The sequence below is a fragment of the Canis aureus genome, chromosome 10 (genome assembly GCF_053574225.1).
Source record: "Canis aureus isolate CA01 chromosome 10, VMU_Caureus_v.1.0, whole genome shotgun sequence".
NCBI classification, from domain to species: Eukaryota; Metazoa; Chordata; class Mammalia; order Carnivora; family Canidae; genus Canis; species Canis aureus.
Window position 1 is genome coordinate 36,346,229 of NC_135620.1, and position 14,020 is coordinate 36,360,248.

Consider the following 14,020-nt stretch of genomic DNA (forward strand, 5'->3'; position numbering starts at 1 on the left):
AAGGCTGAATTCACATCCTTGGTGTGACAAACTCAACAATAAAATAGCCTACACTGAGGAGGAAATTATGCCTCGTGGGGCTTCTACAACAGAAGATGTAACATAACTCTATCTCAGAAGTCCCTTCAATGAATCTGTAATAATGCTGTGTGAAAGCAGAGTCTGCTGTTAACTTAAACCATTTCTACAAAACACAGAATAAGACTGGACCAGACTTTAAAATTGAGTCCATTTCATTTTCTTTGGGATCAGTAAGTAGCCATATCAATGCAAGTACCAAGAAAAAAACGGCTCACAAGGTGTTAAACTCAACCTCCTGGATAGTGGATCGAAATGCTCCCATTTCATACTGCATATACCTCGTGTGTCATGTACAAAACTGGGATCTCAAGCGGAAAGTGATTCTGAAAGCCCACACATTGTATTCACCAAAACACAAAAACTTACCAAAAACAATTTGTCTACCTATCCTGATTGTAAATGAATTCCATATTTTATCAGTACTTGGAATCAAACCCTATTATAATTTCATTTTGTCCTCCCATGAACTCATCTTAAACCCGAAATATGTTTCTCTATACACATGTTTTATATTATAAAATGTTGGATACCAAAAGCAGATTAATTTTAGGCCCTAATGCTATGTTTGTTAGTACTAAGAAGTCATTCCAAATGTTCCAAAAGGGATTAATGTAGTATAACAAGTCTATTTAATTATTGTAAGACCAGTGATCCTCATATTACTATAAGCAGCTTTTCCCTTATTTGGAGACTGTAAATAGAACAGATATTGTTACATGATAACCCTAAGTCTTATCCAAAAATTTTAATACTTTACCATCAGAAAATTTGAAGAAATATGTTAGCATCTCCAGGAGGCTATGAAAGGCAACCAGTATTTAAGAAGCACGAACCATACATGCCTTCCTATTTTAGGTCTACACCGACTTTAAATCCTAAGTGCAAACAAAGCTTTTCCAAGGCATTAGAAAGATAAAATACCAAATCCTTCTGCCATCAACAACAAACCATTTTACATACGTTGAAAAATTTTGGATAGAATTTGCTTCATGTACTAAAATATATGTTTTTTTTTTTTTCATGTATCCCACAAACAGAAGAATAGCAAGTAAATACCAGGTATGTTCTCAAAAAGAAAACGCATGACACCGATTATTTAAAATTATGTGCCAGAATCCAAACAAGCTAATCAATGTTCTGATTCTGCTTGCTGCATGTCCCAGTTATCCTTTAACTGATGAACAAACAGTGAGACAGCTTTTCCTACTAACTCTTGGCTAGAACTCCCAGGTATCATCATCATAGAATGCTTCATGTAAGAATTTTCTTTTTTGTGTACAGCACTAATGTGACATGTGAGTTTAGGCACTTCTCTGGTAGAGACTGTGGGTATGGTGAATCTCTCCACCTTCCAAACCCACTCTGCAGAGCGAGGGAGAGGAGCAAGCCTCCGGCCATGGACAACAAGGACCGTGACGAGCTCCCTGCAGATCTGGCCCACAAAAGTGGCTTCAGGACCACAAGGATCCAGCCACCCAGAGCCACTAAAGTCAAACACTGATCCCAAATCTAGCATGAGAAGAAGGGAATGTTTGAACCCCCTCCCAGTTGGCTCAGTGTTGTTCTTAGTAAAAGTGAAATCACTTTAAGTAAGAAATAGGAACTTTTTTCCTCTGGAGATCATTTAATTTTCTTAACACCATAAAAAGGATAAACAGGGAAGACTGACTTAAAGGAGAGGCACTAGATGGTAATAAAGTCAAAACAATTCATGGAACTAATTAAACGTTTTGAGTTTTGACTCAACTTGGGGTCATTTCTGAACAACGCACTGTCAGATTTAGAGTCTAAAAACCAGCAGCATGTTCTTCGACAAGAACAATCCAGTCTAGCCACATATCATCACGTCTGTCCAACCAAATTTAAAACTTAAGTGTAGTTCTCCCAAATGCTGGCAATTTAATTTTTTGGTAAATAAAAGTCTTAGGCTTTTACTGGAATGCAATGAATTACAAGTCTTGCTAGGACACCCTTCATTTGATATCAAAGTTAAGTTATTTATTCAGAGAGCTGCTAATAAAATTATTTTAGTCCTTCCTTTGAAATATTCCTAGTTTGATCAAGAAGTTACTTCTCTGGCAAATCTGACATAAAGGATTGCTAAACTGTACAGTGATCCTAACTTAAGTAGATTTTAAAACCATATACAACTAGCTAACTTCCTCTGCCTACATTCAGAGGTTTTACCAACAAATATCTATTCGCATCACTGTCATCAGAGACTTCAATTTTCTCTTGGGAATGTCTCATCACCTGATATGTAAAAACTAATTAGGACCTCTTCCTTCAACCTCCAATCACTCCTCTCCAACATCAGCCTCGCTCCTCTACATTTATCTTTATGCTATGTTCCTTTATAACGAGTAATAATGGCTATTTATAACATTACTGCTTTTGCTTACATGAATTATTTCATTTAATCCTAAAACAGTCTTGTAAAGTAGACATTTTAATCCCCATTTTACAAAACAGAAAACCAAAACACATGGAGCTGAACTGGCTTGACCAAGGTCACAAAGCTGATAAAGGGTAGAACCAAGAGCAAATCCCTAAATGTCAGATGTGTGCACTTACTTTCTATGTTGGAAAAAATCTAAAACGGCCAGAAGAAGGGAGCTGTGTTCAACTCCAAAAGCAACCCCAAATTCAAAGGCTGGCATAGTATTTTAAATTTCATTATATTTGCTCTCCAATCTATGAAGAAACCGTCCTTAAATAGTTCCTGCAAGATCTAAGCCCTACCTTTCTCTTTTTTCTTTTTTTTCCAACTTCACTTTTCCTCTTCAACTCTCTGGAGCGTACTCCCAAGCACGCACACGCACAGCAACATCCACCAATTACCTATGGTCCAGGAACATAACCTCTTTGAACCCGAGAGATTGTTCTAAATTCTTTCAGTGGAGGAACTGAGGTTGTCTTCAAGAAGAAGTAATAGACATTTCTGAAATTCTCAGGGGCTGGTCGCTGTTTTCCAACCACAGTCCCACTGCATCTGTCCCATTAGCCCTCTAACCACATCCAAACCCCACTCTACGTTGGCTCTACCACTGAGGGAGCCAACGAGTGAGCACAAAGTCAAGAGAGATGCATGTCTTTGAGTCTAGACTGGTTTTTATAGAACAGAGAGAAAGAAACTAAGGCTCTTGAGTAAAATCAGATTCAGTGTATTTCATACTCTCTTTCTTGAACCCCTGGGATGCTGGATTACCAACACAATTAATGCTGAGAGGCATTTAAATTCCTTGATCTTGTGAACATTCCCAGTGGGGGGGGGGGGGGGGATAGTTTAAAAAAACAGCCCCCCCCCACCAAAAAAAAAGAGAAGTAAAGTAAAATACTCTCACCTGCCATTTTTAGATATTCTTTAAAATGGGAATAGAAAAATCTAGTGCTTTTCTCCCAAGGTTCTAGTGCCTGTGCCACATTGTCTCTCATCTGTCAGTGTATCCACACACATGTATAAACAGTATGCGGCATACAAGTAAGGAAATGCACATTCTAACTTAAACTTCCTTTTTTCCACTAATAATTTAAAAATAAAATGTAACAGCTTGGATTTTAAATATTTAATCTGGCAAATATAGGAAAAATCATGAACTACAATGTCATATTTGGCAAAGAAAAATTTGGTAGGATAAAAATATCTGTGTTTTAACATTTTAGAAGGCATTTCCAATATTTTAAAAATAAAACTATTTCACTGCTTCAGAAGAGAACAGAGGTAAAACTCCATTTTTGCATATGGGTCTTCATAAAGAATAGAAAAACAATTTTTGTATTCATTAAAATAAATATTTAATTTCATATGCTGGCAAAAGTCCCCACAGAAATAAAAACTTCAAATCTACTAAAGGTTCGCTACTATATATTGGGACTTAGCTATTTAAGTCACAAAGAATAGGCTTCCTCTAAAACTATAAACTGACGTGTAAGGTGGAATACATAAAGTTACAACATGACTGATTTTTTCTTAAATTTTGTCTTGTCCTACATGGTTAGTACAAGGCTTTTTCCAAAACTGGGCAAAGATTTATAGGGTGAAGTTTAAATGTCAGTTGTTTTAGGACTTACATATTGGTAACCAAAAGCATAACTAAATTTATCGCTTTTACCCTATGTAATGACAATAAAATATTTTTATTGTAACAGCTGAAAATGTTGAAAAGCAATTATTGAGGAAATCATAAATATAAAAAGCTGAAAAGTCGACCTCAGAAGAGTGGGGAAAAGGAAATTGTGATATGCATCATCATAAAACACGGAAACTGAAAATCTAAGCAGAAGGAATTCAAATCCCTCCAAATGCCAGAATACTATCCCCCACCTCTTGTAGCAAGGAGGGCTGCAAATTTGTCCCCATCACTGTCAGCAAACAAAAGAAAGTCACTTCTACAGCCAGACCATGTCAAACAGAAGACATAGCTACTGCAGAGGGACGCCTTGAATCCACTGGGGTGTAAAGTCAGGGCTGGGGCTTTTTGTCAGCTATTACCATAAAAGAATAAGAGGAAACAGTGACATTACTGCACAATAGAAAGGTCAAACAGCTTGCAGCCATTTCGTGACCCAGACAAGTCAAGGTCAAAGGATTCAGGTAGCAACTTAGCCAGGGCATAAGTTACAGCACAAATGAATTGTTTTAACACATCAGCTTTGGTCAATTAAACCTAACAAGGCAAGTTGCATCACGTAGCAGGGTTCCTGACACCAAGGCCAGAAGCTGAGACCGACCTCATAAAACAAGGCTTTTAACATAGCATAGCAAATTTAAGGTAATCCATCCAGAAACTGCAGATGTCAGAATAATAAAATACAAGTTGTCCTAAGCAGGCACATTTTTCACACTTTAGATTTCACTAATAGAGGGGTATAGACTTCATATTGACATACTAGTGTTATTAACATGGGCATAAAGGTAATCCCCTACTCACAAGAGTTACAGAATACACTCCACTTCAAATAACTTTCTTAACATCTGTGCTCATGATTAGATTTTTGTCCTAAGCTCTGCCATTCCCTGTTAACAGTGATGCATTTTTCCATGTATTTTTTTTCAATGGGAGTTTTGAAAAATCAAGTTTTTAAAGGAATCTTCAGCTTCACTCAGTATCAGAATATATATTAGGGTCACTGAATATTAACTGACACTTGTTAAATGCTTCTGTGTCGTTTTGTGGGAGATGTGTGTATTTTAAAATTCAATTGAATACCATTTATTAGGGTCTTCTATTTTGAGAAACAGAGTTAGAGCTAACCAAAAATTTTAAACTACATATACTCAGAATAAAGAATTTTTTCAAGGGCAATTCTTTCTTTCTTTTTTGCACTTGTTTAAACAAATCCCATTTTCAAATGATTTGTGCTTCATCCATAACTTACTACATGCTCTGAACTGCCTCAAAATGGGATTCCGAAAATATACAACCTCCAGGCAACTCTCAGCTAGTAAAATTACTTCATCCATCACCCCATATTTTCAATTATATAGTCCTTATTCAGAGTTCTTTAATTTGTCTGTGATTCATCAATGCTGTCCTGTTTAAACTATCATCATAAAAGAGAGAATGTGTGTTTCTAAGTGTTTTATTATAAACAATATATTTATGCTCAAGAAGAGCTTGCATTCCTATCTCAGAACATTGCTGATGTACATTTTAGGGATTTTTTTTGCGATGTGTGGCCTTCAATTCAGCCTCAAGGTCTTTCCACCTCATTGGTTAATTGCTAGCCATTTCTTCCAATTTTCTGAATAATATAACAACCCAAAGCCCAGCCATTCAAGTCCCATTAGCCTCACATCCTGTACCGTTCAGTCTAATACAAGCTAATCCCACGGACTCACTCCTCACTACACGCACTTCGTTTTCACAAGTTCTCTGCAGTCTGATGATTTATCCTCTATGCCAAATCCTCACAACTGAATTCAGTTAAATTAACCACATCGCGTAATTAGAGTTCAAGGACCCAAGAATGTTCTTTAAAATGAGATGACATACCACGTTGCCACAGAAAAGCGCACATGATTCAGAGGAAGCTCCCCTCTTGCTATGCTTGGCGCTGAGGCACGCTGTTGTAATCACTCCGGCTTCCCATCGCATAACCACTAGTCCTTGAGATTTCTAAAATTATTCCTCCTCCACAAGGATGGAGGGAAAAAAGTTGGAAAACTTTGCTCTGAACATTACGTTGGCTAATCACTGGCTCTGCCACAGCACAGAACAAAAACGCCTCAAGTGTCTCAAGTTCTGCTTTCAACTTCCAACTAGAAAATGCTATTCTTTCCCAGGCTGAAGAGAAATTTCTACCCCAAAAGCGAGTTGCATGGTAAGGGATCCCCCCAGACCGTGCCCCCATCATTTTAGATATTTAATGATCTCCCGTCTCAGAAAGTTTTTCCTATGCTATTTCCACTCTCTGTAACCCTACACTTCCAACAAAGCAATAATTATTCCTTTAATTATAAAGTCAGTTATCATACAAGCCACTGGGATGCCAGAAGTGAAAACTTACTTATCTCAACTTTTAAGAATTCCAGAGAATTCTGACTCAGCCTTGCATTGGGTCGGTCCCTGCCTCGTCAGGTGCTGAAATCCTAACAGGTCAGCAGAGATGTGAAGGGCCAAACAGTGTCGTTACAGGGGTTTTCTTTTTAAGCCCATTGGCCTGGTTTTTCAGTTCAATCAAGCATAATGAACGTATATTAGGAGAAAGGCTTTACTAAGTCCGATATCTTGGATTGTTTCAAGTAGTAATGCCGAATTTGAAAGGAAAAAGTTAAGGGAGGATTAAAACTTGAATTTCCTTTTAGCGATCCCCTCCTAAGTTTAGAAGGAAATTTACGGAAAAACAACTAAGTAAATAAGAGATCCTACCCACTCTCTGTTACCTCCATGCGTGGAAATACTCCCTATGTACCACTTTGGGAAATAGCAACTTTAAAGAACTTAGGCTGTGGCCATAGATGCCCTCCCTAAGTGGCCCTGCCCAGCTCCCAGGCCCATGCTGAGTCTGTCAAAGAGTCACCTTTGGGAAACCCAACCACCATCTCCTGTCTCTGCAGTCCATAGTTCCTCAAAACTTCCATTATTCCTGAATAATGAACAGCATTTTCATTCTTTTACACATGGAGTCACTGTACCCCACAAGAGGCATAGTGCACTAAATTTGCAAATCCAAACCCATCATCTAGGTGAATATTTTTTATTATAAAATGTGGACTGCTGTGTATGGAGAGTGGGGAGGAGGGTAGAAGGTGGAAGGGATGCCTAATGCTGTCAGTAGGATATCTTTCCAACTGTGCTGCCCCAAGAGAGTGGGTCACTATATATATTTTTTTAATGTTTGGAATCATAATTGATGTAACAAACAAGCCTCTCCCTTCTCTCTCTCTCTCTCTCTCTCTCTCATTCTCTCTCTCTCTCATTCCCTCTCTCTCTCCACTTTCCCTTTGAAAAGTGAAATCATATTAACAGCAATGCAAGAGCTTAGTTTGCCATATCAGAACACAGATGCCAAGCTTCCCCAGCTGGCAACTGGGGCCTCTGCGTTTAACTCTTGAATTGTCTGGCAGAGCTATCTTAATGGCAGGGACATCATGGCAGAGAGGGTGAGCTTCTGGCCCCCAGACTCTGTTTTCTTCTTATCAGTGAGAAAATGGCTAAGTATCTTATCTTACAATATATGTTCCCACAAAGGTCTCATTAAGCCTAGGAGCAAGACATGCCAGTAAGAGCTATTCTTTATCTGGTGAATTGTGTGTGAGCCAGAATGCAAACAAATGTGCACTGGAGTTCATGAGTTCAGTCAAGGACAGGATGCTAGATGGGAAAACTTAACAGTGTTCCCCTAAATCAAACGTGCACACAAACTTTATGCTCTCTGAGCCCTTCACAATGCCAGCAGCACACCAGATCACCCTAAAGAGCAGCCTCATTTTAACAAATTACGAAATCTTAGTTTTTCCCCAAAATGGGAAATACCTGCAAATGAAGTGAAATTTATTAAAATGTTAAAATCCGCTGTCAACTTGCAAACAATTATCGACATACGCTTTTCATAAAGAAATAATGGTTACCCAAAAGGATTCTAAAAGTCAGTAACTGAGGGAGGAAAATAATTCTTAGCATTTGCTTCCTCGCTAATGATATGTGACAACCGGGAAGGATTTTATTTCAAAAACAGTAACAACGATTACAGCCTCCCCTGTAAACAAGTCACATTTTTCACAACGTCAAAATGTACTTCAATTATCATAACACTTAACAATAAAACAACGAAAGTTGCCATCCAGCAGTGGATCATGACTTTAAGGGTTCCCCAAGGCTACAGGAAACTCCTCCTTGAGGAGAGCCATGAGCCATGAGAGGTTCCTGGACTCTCTTCAGTATCCGAAACATGTTTAATAGGAGTGCAAAGTACGGGCCAAAAATCAGGCTGACTTAGTTTAAACTCTAATCTGTTCAGTTCAGGACAACAGTTACTATCTCTTGAGATCTTTAAACTTCTTGTGTGTTTTGAGCTTTGTCTTCAAAACCCTTCCCTGCCTCAGAGAAAGCCCAGGCCCCCCTCCACCCCCCACCCCCAACCCGACCCCCACCCCCTGTTCAGACAGGACACAGCCTGGACTCAAGGCCTCCCATAGGCCAGACTTCCTTCTCTGCAGCCCTTTGGGTAGGACTGCTAATCCTTCTTATTAATTAACGAGATAATGGTGGTTAACCGGAAAGCAATATTAATGCTAACTATCTAGGAAACGTCAACCAAAATTATTTTAGCCTTTTGGTTGGTTTTCCTGGTGTGCAGAACGGTGCACTGAGAAGCCGGCAACATTCTGATGCATAAGTGAGGAATTCAGGAACGAAGGATTTGTATCAGACCTGAACACATAGGTTTCCTCATGAAGGTTTGCTTGTTTTTGTTTTTGTTTTTGTTTTTAACATTTACCCTGTTCCACATTACTAACTAGAAAGATAAGTTAGATCCTCTCAACATGTTACTGTAAAATATGGAAGGGTGGAAACCGAGTTAACGACAAATGGCATAAAAAATAAGCAGTGATGTGACTGCAAACCAGAGTCAGTCATAATGAATGCATTATATATCCCTACATTTAGCCAGTCCTCCACACCCTCACTGCACACCCGGCATCCTACAGCACACTTATGTCCCAGGAAGGTGTCCTGTGCAAGGCGTGCCTGGTTTTTGTTTTGTTTTGTTTTGCTTTGCTTTCCTAAATGCAATAACAAAGACAATATGGGGAATAGGTACCACCTGCCCAAGAATCATTGGACATCTTTAACATCTTTGGGAAAATGGAGGCCACTTTAGAGCTATTTTTTTTCCCTCTAATCTAACACAGCCTTAAAAAAAAACCACCTAAAAAATAAAAAGGAAGGGTTTTATATTAGCTAAGGTTTGCTGCAGCAAACAAGCAAGCAGCTTTCATTCAGGGATTGTCAAAAACTTTCCAGTGTGCCCACTGCAATGCGGATGCCAACCAACGAATCAAAGGCATTCAGCAACTAGACAAAGAGGGTCTGATGCCAACCTCGGTGCCACTGGCAACCATTATTGGCATCAAGCACAGTGTCTGCCTTTTTTTTCCCCCTCGCCTGGCACTTCACAAACAAAATGGCGGTTCTTGTAGCAACGGAACACCGAAGCGCAGCCCTCTGAATCAGTAACGTCAAATGATTTTATGGATTTAAACGCAGTTACTCCCACATGATGTGTATATCTGAGGTAAAGTGGGGGGCTTATATAATTTTATAAATGACTGTATTGAACATGACCCTTTATAATGTGGAGAAATAGAAAAAAATGGACTAAATTGCGGTCAATCGGGCTATATGCACAGAAGAAGCTGAATAACAAAGAGATTTAGCTTTAAAGAAAATACTGCCTTGTGGCCATGTGATGCAAAGGTCTAATGAACTATATATCAAAAGTGATTTCAAAATGCATAAATTTTTCCCCAAACCATATCAGATGCAGATGTAGAACTAGAGCTTGTGTCAAAGCTCTAGTAACTCTTTCCACATTTCAAAAAAGATGAGGCTGCTGGGCATGAAGAAAAAAAAAAAAAAAAAAGAAGAAGAAGTGTGGGTTGAACCAAAAGGGAAAAAGGGAAAAAGAAAAGCATAGGAAGTTGGCCAACAATGGAACTTTATTATATGTTGGTCTTTATTTCATCCTCCAGAAGAGATGCAGTTTGTGATCTTGTATAAATAACCAAGAGGACTATTGACATTTCTAGATCTGGAAATTGTCAATATATTGTAACATCACTCCACACTGCAATGCGGATGCCAACTAACAAATCACAGGCATCCTGAGCTAAACAAAGAGGGTCTGATGCCAATCCTGGTGCCAGTGGCAACCATCTTTGGCATTCTCTCTGTTCTTTCTCATGTTTTCCTCCCAGTCGTTTAGAAGTGGGGAGACAGAGAAAAAGGGGGGGAAAGGTAATTTTGTTGCTCATTCTGTTGTAAACATTACAGTTTTCACTTCTTATTTTTCTTTCATGCTTTTCTTCATACTTCTTTGCCTGATTTATAAAACCGACTTAAGTGGGTTTTCATGTACTTAGAGGAGAAATAAAGTCTTGATGGGAAATAGGCAGCACTTTGATTGACTACAGACTTATCTTTGTAAATGCTTTCTCCAATCAATTGCACTGCAAAACAACATAATTAACCTACATTTGACCAATAAAAAAAAAAAAGATAGAAATTTTGAAAAAAGGAAAACACAAAAGCATCCTGATATGACTTTTTCAAAGAAAGAGCCAACAGATGTTAAGAAGAGATGATGCACGGGCAGGAAGGAGAGGATACAACTTAGATGTACAGGATAAAACAATGAAAGCTTTTTATGATAGAGACTCAAAACAACGACAAAATCAATGTTTTATCTGAAAACATGGTCTCCAGGAGTTGCTTCATGATTATCATGGCCAATGGTGGGATGCAAAAGGCATTAATGCATTTTTCTTTCTTCAATCTATCTCCACAAATCCAAAGGATATGTTCTTTATTGTCAGTTCATCAACCAAGAGAGTTGGCTGCCTGCCCTGGGAGTGAATGTACATGCTTGCACACCTCAAGGGCTAGCCTTCAAGCTAGTTAAAATGTGAGCAGCAGTGAAGTGGTTGCAAATCTTGCCTCCCTGCACTAAAAAAGTTGCATGACCCACTTTTTAAAACTTTACTTCCAGCCTTGACTTTCACAACACACTTGCAACACATTCACAATCAATCCAACACATATATACAGCCCACCTTAGGATGTCACCTCCTAGACAGCTGTCAATCAAATTAAGTGTCATGTGTTAATGAGCCTTTATTTTAGGACACACAGGGTGAAAAAATATTTTTCCCTAAAGCATGGACTTGAATTCTTAAATGCATGGTTATGGCAAATGCAATGTTTCAAAAAAAAAAAAAAAGTAATAGTTTCAAATATATCATGTCCAGCATCTTATTTAAAATCAAACTAAAAATGTTTAAATGACATTTAAGCATATCTCTAAAAGTGTATCAAGAAATTATAAAGACAAAAGGCACATAACAAGTACCTAGATATCTGGTCAAAAGAATAATTTTGAGATTTTATTTTTTCTGGGTGATAATAAAGTTCATACCAATTTACTGAATCCTGCCCGCATTTATATAATGAACATCAGATAACCCGTCTGCCACCTGACTATCTGCAGGCCATTTCCCTACCACCAGGCCAAGTTAGGAAATGACCCCACCATCTGTGGCGGATCAAACTTCAGTCCACTTTTCATATGCTGGTTTTTAAAATGATGTTTTAATACGGACTATTGCTAATACGTGGGAATCTATATCTTGACACATTTATTTGAAAAAAAGAAATTCTCACTTACTTAATGGAAAATATAAAATAATAATAAAGAAACATATTTCATGAACTCAAAAAATACTCAGCAAAAGTATCCCCTATTTTTGACTCATCCAGGCAACATTTATACGACTGTCTTTATCAAGTATTTTTTAATAGGTATGGTATGTGGTTTCTGCATTCTTTTTGAGATTTATTTTAAACCAGTGTAACCAGTCCACTTTCGTTCTGTAAGGAGAGCTGCAACTTTTGTCCTCAGTAAGTTTTATGAATTCACATTCAAGTAAACTAATGATATTAAGTATTCCCAAATCACGCTGGAAAAATATTATAACATAAATTATTTAAACAAGAACTATAATCCATGTCATCTATGGCGAATATTACACAATCAAAGGTAGGTGTTGATAGAAATATTTAAATTAAATAAATCTGGGTCTCCGTAAGATACGCTTTCTGATACTGGCTATCTCGAGCATTTTGTAATAGGAAACGTTAGGTCTCTTTTCAGTGCAACAGGACTAGATGCGTGAACAAAGTTCATCTACCCTGTTAGTTAAGAGGCCAATACATAGATTATTAAAAAGCGATCTGACTCTGCATAAATAAAGTTACATTTTCAAATTGAGAAAAGATGAGTAGATGCAAGGAATGTAGCCAAGGACAAAGAAGTGAATTGTAATAAACTGTACTTTGCAGACCATTCTGTGTCTTTGAAAAGGTATATTATTTCAAAGACATTTCAAAACGCATCTCTTTGTGGTCTTTTGCAAAATACCCATGCCTATCTGAGTATGAAAGCTCCATGTCTATGTCCATGGCTGGCACATGGCAGTGGACATGGGAGGAGAAGAGGGCCGGTCACTCTACCCAGAGTGGGTGAAGGAGATCTAGGGGCCTCGAGGACCATCCAACCCAAGCCAGATATTCCGTATAAGGGGTTTGTGGGCAGTGTTTGCCGTACCAGAAGAAAGAACAATCTGCTCCTACCTTGCTCCTGCACGTAGTATGCCAAAAACAAATCAAGCTCCTTAACTGATACTGTGATATGATGTGGCTGGACACAAAGTGCTGGGTTTGTGCAATGTGGGGATTTCATGAGCCGCTCTCCATCGGTACTTTCCAAGGGGATGCCTTTGAACAGGATCACCATGACTAGATCCAGACGCCAGACTTTGTCTGCCTGTCGCAGGCAGTCGATTCTCCTAATCTTACCCTTCTGGTCGGGATTGGATAAGACACAGCACGGGTGCTTCTTGCCAGTCACGGTGAGCACAAAGTCCTCTCGGTACTCCTGGCGGATGTCTTTGCGCAGTTTGGCCAGGAGCCTGGATGCCCACTTCTGTTTGATTTCAGGCTTTTCGCTGAGAAGCTCATCTTTGACTGCTCTTTCTTCATCCTTTGACATTCGCTTCTCGTGCTTTTTAAAGTACTTGCGTTTCCGAGCCTGCAGGTTGAACCAAGTGTAGGCGATTGCACGGACATGTGGAAGTAGTGCCTCGATGAATGGGTGAAATTCATCCTGTGGAAGATGAAGAGGGGGGAGGAAGGAGATATACACAGTCAGCTTAGTTTTAAAGGCTCAAAAAAATAAATAAATAAAACTATAATCCCTTCCCAATTCCCTATAAAAAGTTATGCACAAAAACAACATTCTTTTCTTATTTAAAATGATCAAAATAGTTGAAGAAGAAAATAAAGTATGCCAAGCAGTCCCTTTTTCCACCAAAATTTACAGGTTGATACTGCCTCTTCAAAAGACAATAAGATTTATATTTGTATTTCTACTCTGGCCCCATCCCCCTCATTCCCACCGTGCATCCTACATTCTTTAAAACGTAAGTAACCAAGGTGCTTGGCATCTAATTTAATATTTAAATATTTGATTGACCAACTAACACTAAGCAGTACCATTTTACAAAGAACACAGTGAGATTTTTTTTTTTTTAATCGGAGCAGAGCTGTTCAGAAGGCAGGAGCGATGCCACAGTTCATTTCTCTTCTCTGTGGCACAGAAACACAAAGCATATAGATGCTCAGTGCAATGCCACACAGTTCCCGCTTTTGGAGCATGC

The 14,020-nt window shown here is 38.6% G+C and overlaps 1 protein-coding gene across 12 annotated transcripts in view; it reads right to left on the reverse strand.

Annotated features, from left to right (window-relative positions):
- Positions 1-14,020, reverse strand: part of NFIB (nuclear factor I B) — a 444,693-nt gene that overhangs the window by 214,442 nt on the left and 216,231 nt on the right. For 11 of the 12 annotated variants that reach the window (XM_077911987.1, XM_077911994.1, XM_077911986.1 and 8 more), the window contains exon 2: positions 12,936-13,467. In XM_077911987.1, the coding sequence (XP_077768113.1) occupies positions 12,936-13,467 (532 nt within the window). Of the gene's footprint in view, positions 1-12,935; positions 13,468-13,856; positions 13,981-14,020 lie in introns of those variants that run through there. The other variant, XM_077911991.1, reaches the window with a different exon arrangement.